We start from the raw sequence: 23,381 nt of genomic DNA on the forward strand, positions 1-23,381 counted from the left end.
GGACCAAAGGGCTGCTGTGTGTCTGTCAAAAAAAAAAAAAAAAAAACACTCAGTAGCGCACACACATTGTAAACGCACAACTCATTTGCTGCCTGTCATCAGCTTTCAAAGTCTTATCTTTTTTTTTTTTTTTCCCTATATAAGGCTGATCCACATCAACAATGAAAGTAGAGCAATGACCTAACGCATGGACGGGTTTGTTCTGTATTTGGAATGTGCATAGATCAAAGTGGATGATGCCTGCCTGGGTGTGAACTGAGGTCAAAGGTTAAAGAACAAGTAAATGAGGGAGCTCTAATTGGAGTTTATGTTGAAGCAGCGTCCTACTTTTCACCCTCAGGCGGCTGCCAGCCCGATCCGGTTACATGCGAGCCCGATCCAGTTACCGTCAATATCTGGTGAAGAAACTGACGCCAGCGCCACATTTCAGGGTGCTTACATGCTTCCAGTACAATTAGCAGGAAGTGACAAGAAAAACAAAATTTTTCTTCTCATTCGTCACATAAATTGTGAACCAAAGTGTTAACGAATGTTTGGGAGTTCTGGTGGGGGGTGTCTGGTCGGTGCTGGATTTCACCTTCCTTGGTTTTCTTTGGTCCCCTCGGGTCTCCTGGTGTTCGGTTTAGGTGAACGGTATGAGATTTTTTCTAATAGGTTTTCTGGTGAGCTAACAAATACACGCACGCACGCACGCACGCACATACACATACTCACCCACACACACACACACAAAAAATAAAAAAATAAAAAAAATAAAAAATAAAAGAGCAATGATGATGAAATTTCCGAATGAACAATACTGAGCTCTTTAAAGAAAAAAAAAAAAAAAAAGAATGTTTGGAAGTATTTTTAGCATAGTGAGCACGTCTGTTGTCGATGTGAATGGTTCGAGCTGGCGAACAGGGCTCACGTTGTTCGTTACTTTCTACCCAGAAAATTTAGCCGGCCACCCACAAAGCCACAAAGGCAGGAAGTAGATTCATTGCCCGCTTCTGGTCTCGTGCCACTTCTTTGCCATTCTGCCTTGCAAATCATCTGCTTGTGTTTATTTATCACGGCTGCAGTTCTAAAAATACACACGTGCCCCTTGTGATGATTTTGACGATGATGAGGATGATGGGAGTGTCCACCAAGATGGTCCCTATAACCCCTCACGCAGGCTGATATCGCTGGACGCACGCAGATTGCAAGCCGGAACGCTCTCCGGGCTAAAACAATACAGCAAGGTAGGTTAAAGGTCAAAGGTAAGGCGGGATTTAGAAAGGGAGGAAGGAGGAGGACGAGGTCTTTTAACAAATAGCTGAAAATGTCTCTTACCGGTGTTTTGCGCGAGCTTCCTTTAAAGTTAAAATGTAAACGATGTTGATTATGTATAACTGTATGCAATATATATTTTAAATGATGTCTTCTTTTTTTGGTTGTCAAACACCATACTGCATTTTGTACGGATATTTTGTCAACACAGAGCGGGGGGAAGTGAACTGTCGTGACGATGGAGGAAGATGAAGAGCAACCAGAGGAGATGGGTAAGGTGTCATGTCTCACAGATTCACGTGGAAGTCGGCCATGTGGGAAAAAAAAAATGTTTTCTCCTTCGCGTCATGCAGAGGAGTCACACAGTGAAGATGTCCACAAGAGACAAGGTTGGACCCCGTGTTTCTTCTCGAGGGCGGATAAAGAGATGTATAATTACGTCGGGCAGGAGATCGTCATCCAGGAGGGTCTGGACTCCTACGGAGGAATGATATGGCCTGCGGTGAGTTTCGTTGGTAATTCTTTCCGGAATGTGAGACTGCATGAATGTCGTGCGTACTGCGTGCGTCCAGGCTTTGGCTCTCAGTCAGTACTTGGACTCTCATCGGGACCAGCTGAATCTCATGGACAAAGCCGTACTGGAGATCGGCGCAGGGACCGGCCTGCTGTCCGTTGTGGCCTCGCTCCTCGGTAGATGAGACACACTCGGAGGCGCTTGTGCGGATGTGGCAGAGGGGGGAGAATTTTGTTTTGATTTGACAATTTTCATCATTTACGAGTAAGCGTATTCAGGGTGACTTTGTGGCTCTATGACCCTCCTGACCAGAGATACATGAGGATGCAATTTCAGGCAGATTTTTTTTTCAGCCTGCCTGAGATTGCACCCACGCCACCCCACCCAAATTCATATCTGTTTGTCCAATCCTCAAATGCTTTTCATCATATACGGATGGTACTGGTGAGAGTATTTAGGACGAGTTTTGTGGCTCTATGACCCTCCTGACCAGAGATACATGAGTATGCAATCTAAGGCAGATTTTTTTTTCAGCCTCCCTGAAATTGCATCCCCCCCTTAAATCCATTTCTGTTTGTCCAATCCACTTTTCAGTGAATACGGGGAGGGGGGGGGGGGCAGAGCATTGAGGATGGGTTTTGTAGCTCTATGACCCTCCTGACCAGAGATACATAGGTATGCAATCTCAGGCAGACGTTTTTTTTCAGCCTGCCTGAGATTGCATCAAGACCCCAATCCTCACATGCTTTACAAACCCCCCAAAATTTTTAAAACAAAAACTAAAAATACGTTGAAAAATATTTAATATACGTTTTCTATGAATGGAGGAGAAAAATACCGGAATAACTAGGAAAAAAAAATAAAAAATACTGAAAAGAAGCGAATATGCAATTATACGAGAGCCAAACTGCGACTTTACTGTAGTTTTAATTTGTAATATCACCATTCACCACTAGATGGTAGACAGGGCTTACAACGGAGGACAAACACAGTACCTAAAAAAATATAAAATTTTGAGTGAGCAGATTTTTGTGGATTTTTTTTTTTTACAAAATGACTTATTGCTCTTAATGTTGGTTTGCTGTTCAGCTGTTTTGTGCTGCCCTTCACAGTAGGCTATGTGGTTATTTTGTTCTTATTGGCTTAGGATAGTGGATCTTTTAATACATGCAGTGAGAAATGTATTACGAAATATGAACTATATTACAAGCGCGTATTTTCTCCATATCTAAAATAGAATTGCTGTCACACATCTGGTTAGGACGTGCGTGGTCCGATGTGTGGCCCCCTCCAGCATTTAAATTGCCCATCCCTTGTCCTATGTGGTCTACAGGGGCTTGGGTGACCGCCACAGACCTTCCAGACGTTCTGAGCAACCTGAGATACAACCTGAGCAAAAACACCAGAGGGCGCTGCAGACACACAGCTCAGGTTGCCCCCCTGTCCTGGGGCTACGACCTGGAACGCACCTACCCGGCGTCGGTCTATCGCTACGACTACATCCTGGCAGCCGATGTGGTCTACCACCACGGCTTCCTGGACGAGCTTCTGGTCACCATGAAGCACTTCTGCAAGCCAGGGACCACCTTGATCTTGGCCAACAAGCTCAGAATGGAGTCGGACAATACGTTTCTGGATCAATTTAAGAGGCTCTTTCACACGAGGTTGCTGCAAGAAGAGGAATCTTTGATTATTTTAATGGCCACGTGCGGAGATGGCGAGGAGAGAGAGGAAATCCAGGATCTTCGGAAAGGAAAGGAGACAGGGGAGGGAATGATGAGCCAAGAAAAGGGAGACTGTTGCCATGAAATTTTGCGACAATATGCTTTAGGGAAAGTCCATGATTTGAGACAAACGCAGCCCGGCAGGATATCAGCTTGGGTTCCGTGCGTCAACAGCAGCTTTGGGAGAGATGTGTACCATTACAGAGGACAGGACATTGTCATTCATGAATCCATTGAATCGTTTGGAGCGGTCATGTGGCCAGCGGTAAGCAACGATATACTGCCTCAGAGACAAAAAAAAAAAAAAAGTCCAGGGGTTAGCATCTGGACTCAGTTGTAACTGTGCGCCATCTGCATGAACTTCCAACATGCGTGTTAGGTTAATTGAAGATTCTAAATCAGAGATGGGCAACTCGAATTCTGCAGGGGGGGCCACAATTTTTCATCAGTGCTACTTGGGGGCCACAAACCAGATGTATGACAAAAATACAATTTTAAGTAAGGACAAATTACATGCATGTGTCTGTTTTTTATTTAACAATTGTACATCACAGTACATACCATAATTAATGCTCAATGCATGTATTAAAGATTCGCCGACAAGGGTTTGAAAAATCCAAAAATAACTATATACTGAGATGTATTGGTATACTTTTTTTTTCTGGTGCAAAGCGTTCATAAAATGTCTGCCATCATGTGGTGAATGGTGATATTACAACATATAACTATACAGTGAAACCCTGTCATTTGTGGGAGATAGGGACCGGGGCGGTGCACGAATTCATGTATAATTGACGGCGCTTTTTGAGATGTATTTGTGCAAAAAAATTAGTTTTGGGGGGGGGGTAAACCCACACACAAAAAAAACGCTGATAAACCTAGGAAAGGGTATTGCATTCACTTGGAAAAAATAATCCTGTTTTTCTAAGTATTTTTAGGGAGCTTTTTTTTTTCAAATTTTTTTTTATTTCCCCCTCATTTAAAAAAATTATTTTTTCCTCTTATCAAATAAAATATTCCAAAAAAACAACAGTAAAAAAATACCAGTATTATGAAAACAGAAAAAAAATCTGGGGGGGGGGGTAGATAATGAAACACACACACAAAATATATAAAAAATATATAAAAAAAATAGGGAAAAAATTATTCCCACCCCCTCCAAAAAGTTATTCAGAAAAAAATTCTGAAGATTTTTTTTTCAAGTGAATGCCATACGATTCTGTGTAAATCTCCAATATGCATTTTTATTTAATGAACAAAGAACAACAAAAAGAAAAGAAAGCAACACCCCTAAAAACATATATTAAAAAACAAATCTGAGAATAGATGAATGGGTTTATAATTCCCTAATCAATTGTCAGTGTGAATGACTGCATTATCCATTTTCCAGGCGCTCGCTCTGTGCTCCTTCCTGGACAACAACAGGCACATAGTGGACCTCCGGGACAAACGTGTGCTCGAATTGGGAGCCGGAACAGGACTGGTCACTATTGTGGCCAGTCTGCTTGGTGAGTTCAGGTCACACTCACACGCACAAACCACTAATACTGTGTCTGATATATGTTACAATTTGTGACCTCAGGAGCGTCAGTCACAGCGACGGACTTACCTGAGGTGCTAAGCAACCTCAGGTCCAATGTAATGAGGAACATCAACGGGCGTTGCAGGTACACGCCCACTGTTGTAGCTCTGCCATGGGGGGGTGACTTGGAGCACGCCTACCCCACATCTGAGCATCAATACAACTACGTCTTGGCGGCAGATGTGGCCTACCATCACGACTACCTGCTTGAGCTTCTGGCCACCATGAAGCACTTTTGCCAACCAGGGACGAGCGTGATCTGGGCCAACAAGGTCAGGCTGGAGTCTGACCTCTCGTTTACGGACACATTCAAGGACGCCTTCCAAACGACTTTGCTCGCCGAAGATGGAGAGATGAAGATCTACATGGGAAGATGCAGAGACATCCGCTGACTGAATGAAGAGTAACTTTCATAAAAGCTCCATTTTCAAGTCGCTAACATCGTCAACGCTAAAAAACGATGGGCTACCTTGGATATCATCATGCTGTTGTCTTCCAAGTGCAATTACAAGATTTTTAGATATTTTTCCAAACAGAACCACAGCATATAACGACTATCACATCTCACCTGCTTTGCAAGCTAATGCTGCATTTGTGGAACGTAGGAAGTCGGATTTATCCCACTTGGATTGTCGCAGTTCTGGCCTCAAAGCGTTCGAGGCAAATGTAAACAATAAAGATGTCTGATTCCGATCGATTGTTTGTTGTTCTGGTTCACACAGTCGGTATTTCGAATGTTATAATAAATAGACAACAACTGTATGTTTATTATCGTGTCAATTATGTTTTGCCATTCCCAGTCCATGTCTCAATTTTCGGGGTCGCCATTTTCGAGTGATGTCAGATTGCAGCCGGTCGGTGAAGTCGGAATCCGACTTTGCAACTCGGATCTCCGAGTCGAAAGGGGCGTTCCTTGCACACTTCCTCGTATGAAGTCGGAAAAGTTCCAATTTCCCACTTTTCTCGAATGCAGCATGAGCCCTTAGGCACTGTGATGTCATTTTTTAGTTGACACCAAGTGACAAAATGTGTATAACTTTAGTTGTTAGTTACAGTACTTTGAAGAACAGCTATTTTATATAAATGATGAATTGTTTTACACCAAAATTAAACAACCAAGAGGCAACCTAATTAATATTCATGGTTTGATGCGCCATAGAACTATGAATACTTAGGTTACACCCCCCCCCCCCCTTTTTTTTTTTACATCATCAAAGTTGATCAGTAAACACTTATTTTTCGTGAAAATGATTTTACTTGAGTGTTTGTTCCATCTCTGAGATCTTTTTGTATCTTGTTTTTTTTTCCTTTTTGACAAAAGTCTCTTAGGAACAATCAGTTAAATACCAATAATTTATTGGCCCTTCGCTAGAATACATAACCTAAAACATTTCAGTCAGAAAACAACAGCATAAGCTTCTTTTTGTTTTGCTTTTTTAATATCCTGACACCAGCAGAGAATGAAACGTGAGGATTCTGTTTGGTGCCACAAATGGACGGCATTCAGTAGTGGTGGAAGTTAAGGCCTTGCTTCAAAGAGACTGTCAATAGCAACACGTGCGAAGATAGCAGAACCCTGAACTTTTTTTCTTTTCTTTTTTTTTTTAAATCTGACCCAAGCCACACATATGGGGCGGTAAAGGAACAACAATGCACAACGTTGTAAACTAAATAAAAACTTCAGGTGCACAACTCCATGATGACTGTAAATGGGTTGCAAAAATCAGATGCCCTGGCTTAAAAAGTGACAGCTAAAAACAGAAATATCAACTGTCCTCCCCCAAAAAATATTTTTTTTATGACCTGTAATTACAAATGGAGCGACATGGTCATCTTTTCAACAAATCCAAGTCGAGTTACACAAGCTAGAGGATAACTTTCATTATTATTATTATTTTTTTTAAACAGTCATTAAATTTTAAAAAGGAGAGTAGCAGTCTATTGCTGAGCTATAAAACATTACTGGCCAGTAGCAACAACATCCTTCCCAATTTGACATCTTTCACACCAAATCCCCTTTGCATATTCTTGAAATGCATGAATAAATGCAATTGTGCATTTTCACTACACATAATGGAACTAACTCAGTTCATGTAACACATTTGTAAAGAAATGGATGGAAAATTGATGGAAAATACATCCACAGGTCAAACAACAGTATCATATGCAAAATGGCCATCGGTGAGTAATAAAAGTAAGTTGAGGTAAAATATCAAAAACATGCAAAAAAACAGCTGAAGCAAATACTCACACTTTATCCTTCTGCTCAGTTGACAAAAAAAATGGTGGCCATAAATTCAACTTACACACACTCCTATGAAAATGGCAAATGCTTGAGATTTTAAAATTCTTCAAACTATAATTAGCTTCCAAATAAAATCATGTTTCCTGAAATCCTACAAGACATGCATAATATGCAAAATACATCAATCAGAATATTAGTTTTACAGTATATACTTATTGCATCGTACTATGCTTTGCTATGTGTATGTACATCATTTAGGTCTTGGTGTCCACAAGCAACATTTCAAATGCTGCACGGGAAACATGTACGAGCGCGTGAACGTGTACCAGCGAAGTTGGTTTCATGCCACAGCGGAGGTCCGTTAGGTGGTCACGTGCCGTAGCTCAGCTGACCTTGAGGAGCGGCGGCGGCGGCGTGACGCAAAATGAGACCGTGGCCCGTTGGGACGCCAGAGGCTGATGAGCGGAGTGTCTCAATGCTGCTTTGAGTGTGGACTGACATGAGGGGGGGAAACCCCCCTCCCCAATAAACCCCCCAGCTCCAGTCCTACCACAGCTTTCCAGCCCCCTCACGTCAGTAAAGGTACATGGATGCAAGGCACCGCAATACTGCTTCAGTTCTGAGGTCTGTTCATTCGAGCAAAGTCAGATCCTAAAAGTCCACTAAGTGAACTCAACATCCCGGTAAGCATGGCACATAGACGTCGAGTATTGAAGATTGGGAGGAAAATTCAGAGATAAAAAAAAAGGCTAACCGTGAGCAAAAATGAGAGCTGACGCCAGACTAAAGAGAACCCCACAAAAAACTGAACTGTGGCATCCACTACAAATCTTTGATTTGTATAGAAAGAGAGATTTGAATTTGAACCATTTTGTTGTGGTGCTGGTGGCACTTGAATCAACGACAGATGCTCAGTGAGTCCTTTTAAAAATGACCAGGTAGCTGCGCACCGTCTTTCATTGTCCGAGACCAAAACAAAAAGAGGGTCCTCTCTCCGCAGGATCCTGAGCGGGGTGATCATACTGATGTGACGCTTCAGGTGTGTGGCATGACGTTTGTGTGATTTCTAAAAGGGGCTGTAGTCTGCGGGGTACATGACAGGGAGCCAGTTTTCAGTGAAGGTGGCACAGTGCGTCCATTTGAGGTGACGCATCAGCTAAAAAAAAACAAAAAACAAAAAAAAACATGGAAATTGAGTACAAGTTCAAATAATCAATCAATATGATGTTTGATGCTGCTCATACTTGGATGCAGTTCTTCATGTTCTCTTTGCTGGGCTTCTCCTCCACCATCTTCGAGGCGTATTTTAAGGCTCGGCCGTACATCTTGCTCACGAGGGCGTGCTTGTAGGAAAACATCAGCACCTGAAAGAAAGAAATTGTTCGTTCAACAGAAACAACACAAGATAAATATTTAAGTACGGTGCTGCAAACCAGGTCAAAATTGGACAAAACCTGAACCCACCTTGGATTCAGTAAGCTCCGCCCACTTCTGCACCTCCCAGAAGGTTTCTGTCAGAATGTTGGCCAAAGCCTGCGCTGAGTCATCAGAACTGCTCGCCTCCTGTTCGCAAACTCCCTCGGGGTCACCTTGGCCCGTGGCGATGGCGCCGCTTTCCTGAGGCGCGAGGGTTATCAGCTGGTCGGCCAGAGCGCAGCCCTTCCTGCACAGGGCGTCCAGCAGGGATGACTTCTGCTTCTCCATGTCACTGAAACATGGAGAGGAAGGTCTTGACTTAGGAAATTAATCTTGTGGGAGGTAATCATATGCACATTCACCGCACCCTTCTTTATTGAAAAATAAAATGATTCCTCCCCCACATCCCCCCAATTCATGACATAGGTATAAGGTTTCCTGGTGATTTTTTTTTTTTTTTACAGGGAAAGTAGCCTTTTCATTGAATCTGGCAACAGCAGAGGCCCCAGAAATGAACCCTGTGGAACACCATACGTTCCGTTATACTGCACATATTCGTCCGACCACTTTCTTTTTTTAGCTCAAGATATGAAGGGATTAAAATAATAAAGAAATCACACAACTACTACTGCTACTGAGCGCACCAAATTTCCTACAGCACAGATACGCCAAGCAATGTAGCGTGATCACCTGTAGCCAATGATGGCCAAGCGGGGCGCGTCATCACGAATTATATGAGTCTTGACCTCCGTCAAACCCCTGAGACAGACTCATTGAACCCATTTTAAGAACCACTGTTCTGAGACCACGCTCAAAACATTTGTATTTCAAATTAGGGATAGACGATAACCGATATTGGGCATTTTGACGAATATCGGTATCTGCCTTTTTTGAAAATCTGACGGCCAATTAAAAGGTCAATCTAAAACCATTTTAATCTCAGGGAACTATTTCTTTACATTTTCAGTTAACTTTTTAAGAGATACTGCTGACCCTGGGAACCTTCGGAACCTTTTGTTTTTGTTTGACATTAAAGCAAAGAAATGTGAAAGTTTAAAATTTCAGGATTTTTTAAATTTTGGAAAAACAGAGCTATGGTATTTACTTTGATAAGTTTCCATGTAACTTTTTAAGACGTACTGATAACCTTGGGAGCTCCCTGAACATTTTTTTTTTTGAGATTTAAAATAGAGTATATTGTCTAAGATAAAAAAATAAAAATCTACATTTTGAAGTCTGAAAATCTGTTCAATAAACATGCTTTAAGACATTACAACAAAGTCAAGATTGGGATTTGTATTTTTTATTTTTTTTTATTGACGGCAATGTTTCCCCTTTTTTCACTGAAAATGTATATCGGCTTCAAATATCAGTTATCGGCCACCTTGGCTACTATTAATTGTGTAAATCATGAAAAAAAAAACATATCGATCTATCTCTTCCTCAAATCATCTGTCCTCATTGAAATAAATGGAAATATTAATCCTTTACCCTCCACCGAAAAAAAAAAAGTATTTGCAATGTGTTTGATGGGGGGGCAACTGAATGTGTAGTTGGAGTTGAGTGTCACGTACGCCTTAATGGTAGCAGCATCGGGTCGCGGGTCCGTCTTCAGGGTGAAGTAAACAGCCAAGGCCGTCTGGTCAATGTGGGAGACGACCGTGTCAGCGGCTGAGACCACCTCCCCAAGACGTTTGGCACGCTCCTAAATAGAAAATGAAAATTGAATTCATGTTAGCTTGTATTTTTGATTTGGATTTTTTTTTAATCACACAAACCATTGGCAGTCAAACCCGCTACGGATGTATGATGACTAATGACCTTTTCAGAGTCCAGCTGATGTAGTCTTTGCACATGTAGAGGAAGGTAATCAGAGTACTTTTCCTTAAGCTCATCATAAATTGAGCTGGAGTCCAACCTGAGCAACCAAAAAAAGAGTTTGGATGGCTTAAAACAACACCAAAAATAAGGCATGTTAAGTTTTTTTATACTCACTTGGTCATCCACTGAATCTTCAAGTCTCTCATGGCTTCAGCAAACTCCTCTTTTACGTCTTTTTCTTTTTCGGCATCCTTGTCTTTCTCCTTCCCGCCATTCTTCGCCTTGTTGGGTGTAGGGATCAGATGGTAGATGACTGAAACAAGGTCCTGTACAAAACACAAATCATTGCAACATTAAATAACAATTACATACAATTTTCACTCTCACATCTTCAACTGCAACAACAAATGGCGGCAATGTAATCTGAGTTAGCAAGCCGAATCATTCACATCAGTTGGGTTAAGGCGTGCCCACGTACAACATAAAACGTTTCATGATTTGATAAGAGGACAATAATCCCTAAAAAGTCTGAATATAATCCTGGTTGCACCCTGCAATGACAGACAATGTGGATCTTGCAATCTGACCTCAGGTAGCACAGCCATCTTGGGTCAATTTAGCACCCAAAACAAACAAAATATCAATAACCCTTTTTTTTTTTTGTTGAGGAAGAGCTCTCGAATACCAACTTTTAGTGCTGACAAGAAAGAGAGAGAGAGAGAGAGAGAGAGAGAAAAAAATACTTTGGTACCATGTTCACCAAGTCGGTACTCATTTCACTCATCACTAGAATTTCCAATGTACTCATTTGTAATACTGTACTTCTAAAAATACACATTGGCATACTTTGACAGATCAAGTAGAAGTAATAAAACAAATGCAATTTTAAAGTGAAGTCGAAGCAACTTCCACAAGAGCAGTGGGCACTCTGTTGTACGAAGTTTCTATCTCATCCAGTACCTTTTTAAACTTTCTTTGTCGTTTTGCAGAGGACTGCCCCTGGTGGTCAGAATAGCACACAGTAAGGAAGAGACAACACAAGCACACCACAAAGGATTCTTTTTGATTTTTCGTTAACATTTTTGCCCAAAAAATGTTTAAACTAAAAGTTAAGATTTTCATTGCTGACACACTCGTACACTCTGATTGATCACCTCTGAATTAACCATGTACGAAACAACACACATTGGGATGTATGTGCCTTTTGGATGAGGACAGAAAAATAAGCTTCAATGCAAACAATAAGTGATCAATGGCTTTTGCATTGTTGCCACATAAGAGTTTTAAATTTTTTTTTTTTTTTTAATGGACATCCAGCAATATTTTGGAGTGTGTTGGCCTCGGGACTCTCTCTAGGCCAGTCAAGTTCTTCCACATCAAATAAAACGTATGTCCATTATAATGCATGTTTTATATCAGTAATTCTCAACTACAATTAGTATGCCATGAGAAATCATCAAGCCTGCTGCGGGAAATTATCGGAATTTTATTTAGCTCGTGAGAAATGTATTCATTTTATTGATTTATTATTATTTTATCATTTATTTCCAACAAATAATGTATCCTTTTTCATCCATCTAAGCCAGTCAGATAGAATGACAGGTGAAATAATTAAGGTGCTCCTCCACTAGGTTGCATTTGGTCCAATTTACCAGGATGTCCACCTTTTGTGATTCATACCTTTGTGTTCAACTATTAATTATACTAATTTGTGAGTAAATTGAGACAAGATCACAATTTTGTTTGGTGGTCTGTCATGACATTTTTTTTCTAATGCAACATCATATGTGTGCCTTGGCTCAATTAAGGTTGTGGAATACTGTTCTAAATACTGGCGAGCCTATTTTTTCCCCTCAAAGGTTTTATTTCATGACCATTTGACCCCGTGGAACTCCTGTCTTTCCTCATGAACAAGTGAACATGTGAGCCACAGACACGGTGCTTAAAATATGACCAATGACATGTCATCTAATTATAGAATAAACTAGCAAAACCAGATGCGTCGAGGAGGCACATGGGCGACATTATATATATGACAGCAGATGTCGGGCAAATGAGTGAGGAGAGGCAAAAAACATGACATGCAATAAACACAAGACCCACATCAACGGCGACCGGAAAGGGTCACAAATTTTTAAAAGGACCAAAAATAAATAAATATATATATATATATATATCAAAAGCTTTGGAGGACCCTATTTCAACCCTCATCCTCAGGATCATTCACTGGTGTTGGACTGAATCTTTGTATGTTCAAAACCATCACAAAAGTCCAAAAATGACATGTTTGTTCTGCAATTATCAATTATTTTCTAAAGGAGAAAGTCATTTCAACACTCTAAACTTGTCAAATTTTATTGTATTGATTTTTTGTCAATGTTTTTATTTTTATGCAATAAGAATAAAAAGTAAATTTTAAAAATAAGTTTATTTATAAAAACATGCACATGGGGATGGGGACAGACCAAAAGTATAGATTTGTAAAAACCCAAAATATATATAAATGTATAAAATTTGTACAGCGATAATTAATCTATGGCATATTTACTGTTACAATATTTGTTCCCCAATCAAAATGGAGCAAATGTTCTGAGCAGCAGGACTGACTACTGGTCTGGAGAACAGATACTGTATGAAAGAACTCAAGTCACTCACTGCTTTCTTGCCATATTCACTCTTCGCCACAACAAGGGACCCTGAAAGATAGCACCCCGGACTTGTCCCCTTTGGAATTCTGAAGGAAGGGCAGAAAATGAGAATAAAGACAGAAAGAACACAATTATAGTTCCGAACAGATGTACGTCCCTAATTTAAAGTGGCAACAAATTTAGACACAACTGACACATTTCTTGCATAAAACCAAATTCAATGTGTCCAATCACCTATTTTTTTGCTAAAATGTTTAGGTTAGTTTAAATGTGCCGTCATGGACTTGTTATCATCCCTTTGAACTCACTTGTCATCTGGCAAGGCTGTGACATAGAAATGCTGCGAGGCCCCCGGTGACAGGGTGACAGAGTTTGCCTTCTTCTTGGCCAGGAGGGCCACTCGATGCGTCTCGTAGACATCTGGGCTGAGGGTGGCGGACAGACGATGGGAGACGACAAACGGCAGGTCTTTTAGCCGCTCCAGCTCACTCGACAACTCATGGCGCACCTGCAGGCGTACTGTGTAGTCGCCCTTTTCAAGCTTGAGAGAATACTGGAGGGGGAGAAAAGCGCTTGATATTTACAGGTACGCCCAGCACCACTGTGCTGGCAAAAGGACAAACATAAATTGAAAACATGCATGTAGAAAAAGTTACCTGATGTGGGTAAGCATCCCCTGAACCCAGCAATCTCTTGTTCTGATCAAACAGCATCCACAGCTGACTATCAAACTCAGATTCATACAGCAGCTCACAGAGCAACGGGCAGCTGGGTGTGACCTCCCCGCTCTTCGGCTGCGCAGAGAAAGTTATGAATACAACGAGATTGAAAAACGTCAGGACTGTTGTATGCTTCCGGCATTGGAAGGTACCTGGTGAAAACTGTAGGTGAGAATAATCTCGTAAAGTTGCCTGTTGTTGGGTAGAACATCCCTCCCTCCCAAAGGCTTTATCTTTGAACTAATGGGCCTAGAGGAGAGGACAACATAATTTACAAACAACACAGCAAATTGGTGCAACAAGGTAACGATTAGCGTGTGAACTTGCCTGAGAGGCTGAACCCAAGACTTGAGGGTGATAGTCGGAGACACTTCCTCATACTTCAATGGCGATGACACATCAAAACTCGTAATTCCCTCTGACGCATTCTGGCCAAAGACAGAGGTGCAGGAGTCACGGACGGTGTGTAAAAATTTTTCATATGCGTGACAGTGCTCCACTCACAATGTGCAGCGGCGAAGGAGAAATATTGAGACCGTGGAACGCGATGTTGTAGTCCACTGTGACATCTCCCAGACTCGCCCACCAGCGGGCAATGCACAGTTCAACAATCTTACCAGACTGAAAAAGGCGGGGACCAAAATAACTGAATTAGTAACCCTACACTTAAAGGGGAAGTCACCCCCCCCCCCCCCCGGAAAAAATCTAACTATTCTAAATACGGTTTTCTGGTTGATATTGTGTTAGTGGAATATGAGTTAAGTAGCAAAATGCTACAATTTTACCACTTGCGGTCAACTGACGATGACATCAATGTTGCTCAGGTCTCAGTCAACAACCAATCACAGCTCAGCTTCAAACAACAGGTGAGCTGTGATGTGTTGTTGCCTCAGCCCTGAACAATTATTGAGGTCATCTTCAGTCGACCGCAAGTGGCAAAATGGCCGCCCCCTGACATGGATAGAAATGGCTGGATTTTGCTTCATAAATCATATTACACAAATGAAATATTAATCAGAATGTCATGTTCAGACTAGTGAGGTCACATATAACATATTATTGTCAATAAATATTTAAGGTTAACTTCCACTTTAAATTTTCTATGGAGGTTTCAACTACAACACACTTGACTTCATGAAGGTTCATGCAGAGTAAATGATGCCAGAAAAACAAATTTACAAACCAGCACAGAAAAGGATTCGGTTAGTGAGCCTTTCTCCAAAAGTGACGAAAACTTGTAGAATTCATTAGCTCGGTACGCTTTCTGTTTGACGAGGTGCACCGCATGCAGAACAAACTTTGAGGACACGTCTCCAGAATGAGAAGTCAGCGTGATCTCTGCAGAGGTGAAGAGCAGATGCCACAAACAATTGTCAGAACAGCAACACTGTATTCGAGCTTCTTCTTTCAGCCGTTAGAGAAAGGAGAACATGCCTGCCCAGGAGGCTCCCTGAGGCACCGTTATGAAGTGGCGTTTAATCTGTCCTGGTCTGAAGTGGACGTCTTTGAAACACAACTCATGATTACGACTCTCTGCCAATCTGCCGGATAAAGAAGACAGAGAAATAACTGTGAAACACACACATTTTCACAAAGCTGTTATTGAGAGAAAGTGGGGGGGAAAAAAAGTATCATCTTACTTGGTGGGAATAATAACTGTGATGGGGACTCTGAAGAGTGGCCCACAACCAGGCGCTGCTGTGTCATAACCACATACCTGAAAAAGGTATACTGTAAATTGCCACATGCATATTAACAGTTTGTAGAACATTGGCTATTTTTGCCCACCTCTGCGTAGTGCACCCCTTCCCTCAAGCCGACGGGATCCACACGGACGTTGACATGACGACACTGGTTCATCAGCTCGAGGTGAGATGGGCACTGAACCCACGGGGCTGCACACGTGAGGGCCAAGTGTAACTGCAGGGATATTCGCTCAGTGTTTTCTGGAAGGAAGCAGAAATACAGTGTGAAGAAACATGAGCAAACATGAGTATGTACTGTACAAGTCTGCTGTGGATTCAATCTAATGATGTCATAAACTAAAATCAGTAAGTGAATGGCTACTATTAGTGGCAATTTTTGTGTGTTTAATCCTAATCCAGAATTCCTTTCAAACACGGATGGATGAGAAAAAGATCAAGAAATGACAATATCAAATGTGAATTTCGATGAGAGTGTGATAATGGTTTCTGATAATGTAGATTTTATATATTGATGGTGTCGAGGTCGCAACCTCCTATGTCACAATTTGGTCAATTTCACATTTTTTCACAAATCTATATTGTAAACGGTACTTCATTTATATTGCGCTTTTCCACCTTACAAGGCCCTTAAAGCGCTTTACATTCGACTACTCATTCACCTACAGACGACGCACATGAGGAGCAACTGGGGGTTCGATATCTTGCTCAAGGATACTTCGATGTGGTCGCAATGGCATGGGATCGAACCCACAACCTCTGGGTTGGGAGACTACCACTGAGCCACGCCGCCCCCTGTCGGTCAATCCACATGTATGGGAGTATGCTTACAAATTAATAATTTTAAGTGTTGAAAATGTCTTTCTCTTTTGGACAACACAATGTTGACAGTTTAACAAATATTATTTTGGGGGATCTCCTGAATTTTTGGGGGGAGGTATGAGGATTCTGCTGACGCTAGTGACATCAAACTATAGGCATTGCTCATCACCACTGCACAATTTCAATATGGATGATAGGCAAGGAGAACATACCCGTGTTTTCAGGGAATATTGGTTCAATTCCTACTCCGTGGTCTGAGGGCGACAAAAGCTGTGTCGGATCCCTGAGGTAGATGCCTCGGTGTGTTCCCACAGTTACTGAGAAACCCAGATGGCTGGTGGGTAAGGAGGCATTTTGTGTGAGGTAGTCTAATGCCCTGTCCACCTACCCGCAGAAGATTGAATAAGCAGTGCAAACAATGACATCATAATACAATGAAAGTAAGAAACTACCAGCAGGCAAAAGGTCAGCTACCTGAATGATTCCATGGCCCTGTGCAAACACCTCAATGTCATCAACCTTCAGAGCTGTGTTTTCCAGTGCTCGCCTTACTCCAGGAACAGACGGCTGTATCCCCTGCTGTTTTAACCCTGTCTCATGCAAAGTCACAAACGTGCATGAATGGCTCTGCGAGACCATACAGCAAAAAGTACTACGAAGTTCTGACCCACCAGAGAGGACCAGAGCAATGCCTCCACAAGCGTTGGGGGATGACATCGACGTCCCGTTCATCAGCTGGGTACCACGAAGAGTCCAGTTGGGTACGGACGCAATGGCGCCACCAGGGGCACTTATGCTGACCCCGAGTGCACCGTCTGTACTGGGGCCCCTGGAGGACCAGGTGTACTGGTTGGGAGGCAGCTTCTCCCTCAGAGAATATTCAGCCACCATCATGTCAGGGGTCACATAGGCTCCAACACCTAAGGAGAGGATATGCAGAAGACTTGTGTGTGCGCGCATTCATTTTCCAAAGATGACACTTCTAGTCTGATAATGTATTAAAGGGGAAGTCAACATGAGTTTGTTTTTGGTGTGTGGGGTGTATCGGCTTCAGCTGTGGTCATTATTGGCTACAGCTTAAAAGGCTGGTGGTCAGGGCGACTGTCTGTCTGGCTTTGTGTGTTTGTCCACTTGGTTCGTTGGTCGGTCTGGCTGTTCGTGTGTATTTGCCCCCCTTTCGTTCGTTTGTTTAGTTAGCCATCCCCTATACCTTGTTTGTTTGTTTTGTTTCGTCAATAATATGTTCTATGCAGCTCCACTGGTCTAAATATGGTATTCTGTTTAATACTGCGTTAGTGGAATATGAGTTAAGCAGCAAAAGCCACCGTTTTTGACCATCTCAGGGGGCTGCCATTTTGCTATTTGCTGTCGACCGAAAATTACATTAATGTTCCTCAGGTCTCAAGTGACAACCAATCACAGTGCAGCTTCAGAAAACAGATGAGCTGTGATTGGTTGTTGCCTGAGCCTGAGGTATATGCCACAGAGGAGGCGGGACTTCCGACTTCCTGGTTTTCACACATCAGCTTTGTTTCCGTTTCCTGTTTGCGACGTGTGGGCCGCGTCCCAGTTCTTGCACTTCCGCCTTTGTGCCCCCCGGTTGCGCGTTCCCATCGACGGGTGCGAGTGTGTAGTGTGTCTGTCTCAGTTATCCGAAGCAATCCAGAGAGTTGATACACGGTTGGGGGTGGGAGTGATGGAACGCGGCCATTAGTGGCCAAAAACGCCGCTTATGTGTGGAAACCGGAAGTTTGTGGCATCTACCCCATATTGGTGTCATCTCCAGTTGGCAGCAAGTGGTAAAATGGCCGCTCACGTCTCAGGTAACAACCAATCACAGTGAGGATTCAGAAAACAGGTGAGCTCTGATTGGTTGTTGCCTGAGCCCAGAGTGATATGACAGCAAGTGGCAAAATGGCCGCCCTGAGATGGATAAAAACGGCTGAATTTAGCTTCATAGCTCACATTCCAAAAATGTTATATTAATCAGAACGTCATGTTTAGATTAGTAAGGTCACATATAACATGTTATTGTCAAGAAATGTGCAAGGTTGACTTCCAGTTTAGTCAAATAAGATTAATCTGATCTCGGCTGTTCATATGGGAAAAATCTTAAGACACGACAGTTTTACCTATGACACTGCTGGTGGTTCCTCCGGGGCAGCCCACCGTGGAGAGGCAGGGGCCGTTGTTTCCTGCACTTGAAACAAATATCACATTGTGCTTCTGTACAGCCTCCGTGATAACCTCACAAATCCTCCTAAAAATAACACACAAAAAACCCAGATGTAAACAATAACAAATCAATTGATATTCAAATAGGCTTTTTTTTTTTTTTTTTGCTGCAACTTTACAACACTTACCCTGAATTGGGCCAGTGGGTGGCTTCTCCGTAGCTGTAGTTAACCAAGTCACACTTGTAGTTGATCACTTCAATCATCTTTGGATAGGCGCAAGAAAATAAATCGATTAGTTTATTATCAACAGCTAACTGACAATGTGTAAATCCAACTAACGTACTGCTCGAATAAGTCCTGTGCCCGTTTCCATGGTGCTGAGCCGAGTGTCTCCAATCTTCAGAGCTAAGATCTGAGCACCAGGGGCAACCCCGTTCCGCTCTGGTTCTTCTGGGAAGTAACCTGCTGCGATGCTTGCAACATGTGTCCCATGAGCACCTTCAAATACACAAGTTCTCATACTTCAAACCATTCAAGAAGAACTTCCTTTTAGTGGAAAACGGTAGCATTACAAACGATAACAGGTTTTTTATATGCTTTACCTCCACTGGTGACGATGCAGAGCGTGGTTCCCTCATCATAAATATTCACGGAGTAGTTTAGCATTTCAGCGTTCCCTAATGTTGCATATTCTTGTGACTCTCTGAAGGAGCTCAAAATAGTGCACTGGGACAATTCTCCACACTCGGAGGTGTCCATTACAGCCCTTAACAGACAAACAACAATTTGAGGACCTTATGAAGGATATTGGAGACATCGACGTAGTCAATGTTTGGCCTTACCGCCATGTGACACCGTCATGCCAAAGAACACAGTCATACACAGGACCGGGATCACTGTATTTCTTTTCTAGAGAAACAAGCAGCTCTGATTGACTTTGCAACTCTTCCCTCTGTAACTTCTCTAACTGGAGACATAAGGCACGATGAGTGACATGAGCGCAAGCAGCTTGAATAGATCATTTCTGTGATGGATCATTCTTGTTACCTGTGTTGGAGTGGGGTGTGAGAGATCAAACTCCTCTGTCCTGCGACAGGCGTCAGCTAGCGCTGCTCTATGTGCCGGGTCCCACATCTTCTCCTTTCGCTCTTTCTGCAACGTAGAACAGTGTTCTCTCTTATGTAACGAGGATGTCCAATTATCTGAATCTAAATCAACACTGTCACTATGAAATGCGATCAAAGAATAAATGAGGCACAAATGCCCCTTTCTTCAGACCGAGTACGAGCACTTACATTTGAGTACCTGCTGATACAGACTCGACACTTGATAATGCCATTACATCTTGCAATTGTGGCCATGTTTTATTTCATTCAAACATTGTTCAAGTTACAACACTACAAAACAAAGTTGTATAACACTTTTACTGTGTTACTAATAATAATCTAGTAAAACCAACCATACCACTAAACTGGTCGCCAGCCAACTGACCCAGTGAAGCGTAATAATACACTACAACATTTTCTTACCTGTATTCTTTCTTTAAGGGCCTTAGGGAAGAACTCATAGCCATTTTTAACTCCAATGTGATACTTCCCTGATGGGTTGACCCAAGCAGGAGGGATCTGGATGACAGAAAAAGACACACTATGATATATATTTTTAGGATAATTCCAGAGGTATGGGACTGAGTCAAAACCAGAGTTGAGTGCGCTAAAATACCATGTAATACACACATAAATGCACACTTTTGTTGTTGTTTATAAATGATTTCTGTATTAATCTACAAACCTTTAATATTCTACCAGATAGACCAGTGATAGTCCCTTCTTTTGGCTCAACCACCGTGGCCATGTTCACATCACCACTGCCTGTTGTGTCAATGATATCAACAATCTTTGGCTTCCCATCTGTTGTCACCTGAGGATGAACACATAGAGCACAAGTCAGTACACAGAATATGTAGAAAAGTATTTATAGATCCACAGTAAAATATTGCAATGATTACACTACAACAGTATACTGTATGTGAAACTGAATGCAACTTATGTATAAGGGGCGACATGGCTCAGTGGTTGAGTGGTGGTCTCCCATCCATGAGGTTGTGGGTTTGATCCTCACCCCTGGTGACCACGTCAAAGTGATCTGACAGCGCTCTGCGATGGCAGCAGTCGGCCATTGGTGTGTGAATGGGTGAATGAGAGGCATTGTAAAGCGCTTTGGCACCATATGGTGTAGTTAAAGCGCTATATAAAAAGCGGTCCATTCACTATTGATATAAACAGTAGAATTTCTAACCTACAGAAACACATTAAGGGCACAGTACATAATATACATGATCAGATTCAATCTCTGCCCTTTACAAAACAAAGCGGTCATATTTATCAAGTCAGTAAACTTTCTACAATATCATCACGTTGCAGGATATTACGTGTAACCTGCATATACACGTTGCATTAAATAAACAGTATATATAGTATTTCACGATGAGATTCAATGTTGACCAGAGCTGATGTCGTTTATTGTCAAAAGGAACAAAATAGTGTGCACTGTTACCCCGAGGCTTAACAAAAATATAAAATTGGAAAATACAGCTGAATCATTCTCGTCCTACTTTATTTAGCTCGTATAATTTACAGTACGCGTACGTCACAATAAAAAAAATGGTCGTGGTGAGTACTGTACTTCTAAATCAAATGTCTTGTCAAACTTGCAAACATCCAGGCCTTTTACACACCGCTTATCCTATTGAGTAAATAACACGAAATAAATTAAATACTCACAAGTTGTCTAAAAGTCAATCAACTGCTGTATGCTAGGAGCTATTGTGCGAAAAGGCTAACTTACAGTAACGGTTCTCGTCAACTCGTCTCTATCGGTAAATCATTAGTGAGAACGGAAGAAGAGGCAACAAATGCGCTTCTTTGTGTAAATTAAGTTGTCATCCTTGTATCAATGGTAATGTCGCAGTATGTGTTCCATTTGTCCATCCTAACAGCTCAGCTAGCTAACTAGCTAGTGACTGTACAGATTATGTGGCCTTTCGCTCCAGTTGCTCCCAGTTAGCTTGTAGCTAACTAGCCGGGTGAGTTGTACCTGCATGCCGGGCGCCCCCGGGTCAACCCCGGTGTCCATGATAGCGATGAGCACCCCCCGGCCATCGTACTCGGGGAACCGGCTTAGGTAGGACGCGGCGCCGGTCTCTTTTTTGGGAAGCAGCCCGTGAAAGGGGAACGGCTCTTCGGTTGAATGGGTAGCCATGATTCGAAGAGCGATATGACAGCAGCGAAATGCTAAAGCGCTGTTGGACAGAGTGAGTGGAGGAGAATTGCTTAAAGGGACACAACACAACACGTAGCAGTCACGTGAGCTTTACTGACCTACCTGTTTGTCTTTACTGAACGTAACGTACTTGCATGTTACATTTTTAGCGAAATATTTGTAGCTAAACAGGACTAAAACACAGTGTTTGTAGTACATGCTGTCAAGTTGCTTCACTGTGTGTAATGTGGGAATGACACATAACTCGCTAAATTAATTTGTTTAATAATAATTTGTTAAGTAAAAAACACTTTTTTTTTATTTTGCGACCAAATCGGTTTCCAGTTCCCTTATTGGTGTGTGGCTATTTTGTGCACTTTCTATTAGACTTTGAGATCCCACAAGATGGCGCAGCTCTATAGTGATTCCTCCATAACATAACATAACACAACATAACATAACATAACATAATATATGGGGTGTTGATTACCTGTGTTTTATCAGTATTTGCAGCAGGGCTCAATCTCTAACTGCATATATTCGAAGGGGTGTGTGTTATTGTACACCGTGATATAATTTACAGTACTACAGTATTATATACAGAGGATTATATAACACTCTGCATTATTATACACATGCAGCAAGGTGGGTTCGTAGTTAAAATTACATCTCACTGCGGATATGAATCAGCGGCGACCTACTGTGGATTTAAAAAAATTAAATTCTTCCCATGCTTCTGTGTGTTTTCTCCACATACTTCGACTTTCCAAATGATCCCATTGCATGCATAACATTGATCAATAATATTCTCAATTATTTTCACTTGGACAAACAAACAGACTTCAAGGCCTAACTTATTTGCACACAATATATATATATATGATTTTGGTTCGGGAGCATAGAAACCCCAAGATTACATGTCAAAATGAAATTAATTATACTTTGACAAAAATATTTTAAAAGATATTGAGACCAATGCAAGTAGTTTATGTGTTACAATGTGTCAATAATCTGCCTAGAAACTGTTAGTATTGGGTGAAAAGGCATTTGGTTTATTGTCACTAAAATACAAACCTTATTTGTTCAATGTTGACTTCATCCACATGCTTTTGGAATATGTTTTGCTGTCTGCTCACTAGGTGGTAGTATAATACTAATAGTCGTCCATTATTTGCTTACCCTCGCTAGGGTGGCCCATGTGCTGGAGGCTGGAGCATACATGTGACCTCACCATTCTGCGTGTTCCTTCTGGATAAGGTACTGTTACTGTACACTATATTTTATCATATCATTACACTTTTAAAAAAAAAAGTGTTTGGATAAGATTATTCTCAAAAGTTTGACTTGATCCAACAACTCCACTGAATCCATAAACCCTTGAAAATACTTTGTTGCTACTTTTCATCCCTATAGGAATACAATATACATCTTAATTATCATCATAATAGGCTACATCATATTGAATACATATGATTTTATCTGACAGTTGCCTAAA

At 41.7% G+C, this 23,381-nt stretch overlaps 2 protein-coding genes across 3 annotated transcripts; one reads left to right on the forward strand and one right to left on the reverse strand.

The window, feature by feature from the left end:
• Nucleotides 1-1,118: 1,118 nt before the first annotated feature.
• mettl21ca (methyltransferase 21C, AARS1 lysine a) lies at nt 1,119-5,624 on the forward strand. Its single transcript, XM_086071556.1, has 7 exons — nt 1,119-1,226; nt 1,466-1,526; nt 1,608-1,756; nt 1,827-1,944; nt 3,102-3,757; nt 4,883-5,000; nt 5,075-5,624. Exons 2-7 carry the CDS (start codon nt 1,493-1,495, stop codon nt 5,464-5,466), a joined length of 1,467 nt encoding a protein of 488 aa, XP_085927682.1. The 5' UTR covers nt 1,119-1,226; nt 1,466-1,492; the 3' UTR covers nt 5,467-5,624.
• A 1,685-nt stretch (nt 5,625-7,309) lies between these two features.
• tpp2 (tripeptidyl peptidase 2) lies at nt 7,310-21,934 on the reverse strand. Of its 2 annotated transcripts, XM_086071553.1 has the most exons (29): nt 21,722-21,934; nt 20,417-20,545; nt 20,155-20,250; nt 19,673-19,777; nt 19,468-19,592; nt 19,228-19,391; nt 18,969-19,123; nt 18,812-18,888; nt 18,581-18,708; nt 17,120-17,368; nt 16,923-17,038; nt 16,661-16,832; nt 15,712-15,869; nt 15,564-15,640; nt 15,366-15,464; nt 15,107-15,269; nt 14,428-14,544; nt 14,251-14,351; nt 14,076-14,172; nt 13,861-13,998; nt 13,513-13,757; nt 13,212-13,290; nt 11,517-11,555; nt 10,731-10,882; nt 10,557-10,653; nt 10,310-10,440; nt 8,784-9,027; nt 8,564-8,683; nt 7,310-8,475 (listed from the first exon to the last, which is right to left on the reverse strand). In XM_086071553.1, exons 1-29 carry the CDS (start codon nt 21,884-21,886, stop codon nt 8,386-8,388), a joined length of 3,828 nt encoding a protein of 1,275 aa, XP_085927679.1. In that variant the 5' UTR covers nt 21,887-21,934; the 3' UTR covers nt 7,310-8,385. The 2 variants fall into 2 exon arrangements, with proteins under 2 accessions (XP_085927679.1, XP_085927681.1); XM_086071555.1 differs by lacking the exon at nt 11,517-11,555.
• Between the last annotated feature and the right edge of the window lie 1,447 nt (nt 21,935-23,381).

Source organism: Leptonotus elevatus, chromosome 3 (genome assembly GCF_054856555.1).
Source record: "Leptonotus elevatus isolate MCC_2025b chromosome 3, RoL_Lele_1.0, whole genome shotgun sequence".
Classification (NCBI taxonomy): Eukaryota; Metazoa; Chordata; class Actinopteri; order Syngnathiformes; family Syngnathidae; genus Leptonotus; species Leptonotus elevatus.

Bases quoted from the DNA above. Each gene is read 5' to 3' on its own strand.
- mettl21ca (XM_086071556.1), top strand. From the start codon at position 1,493: ATGGAGGAAGATGAAGAGCAACCAGAGGAGATGG. The intron at 1,945-3,101 runs GTAGATGAGACA...TGTGGTCTACAG, and splicing joins CGTTGTGGCCTCGCTCCTCG to GGGCTTGGGTGACCGCCACA. The intron at 5,001-5,074 runs GTGAGTTCAGGT...TTGTGACCTCAG, and splicing joins TATTGTGGCCAGTCTGCTTG to GAGCGTCAGTCACAGCGACG.
- tpp2 (XM_086071553.1), bottom strand. From the start codon at position 21,886: ATGGCTACCCATTCAACCGAAGAGCCGTTCCCCTTTCACGGGCTGCTT. The intron at 20,546-21,721 runs GTACAACTCACC...GTTCATCCTCAG, and splicing joins CGGGGGCGCCCGGCATGCAG to GTGACAACAGATGGGAAGCC. The intron at 16,833-16,922 runs GTAGCTGACCTT...TTCTGCGGGTAG, and splicing joins AGGGCCATGGAATCATTCAG to GTGGACAGGGCATTAGACTA.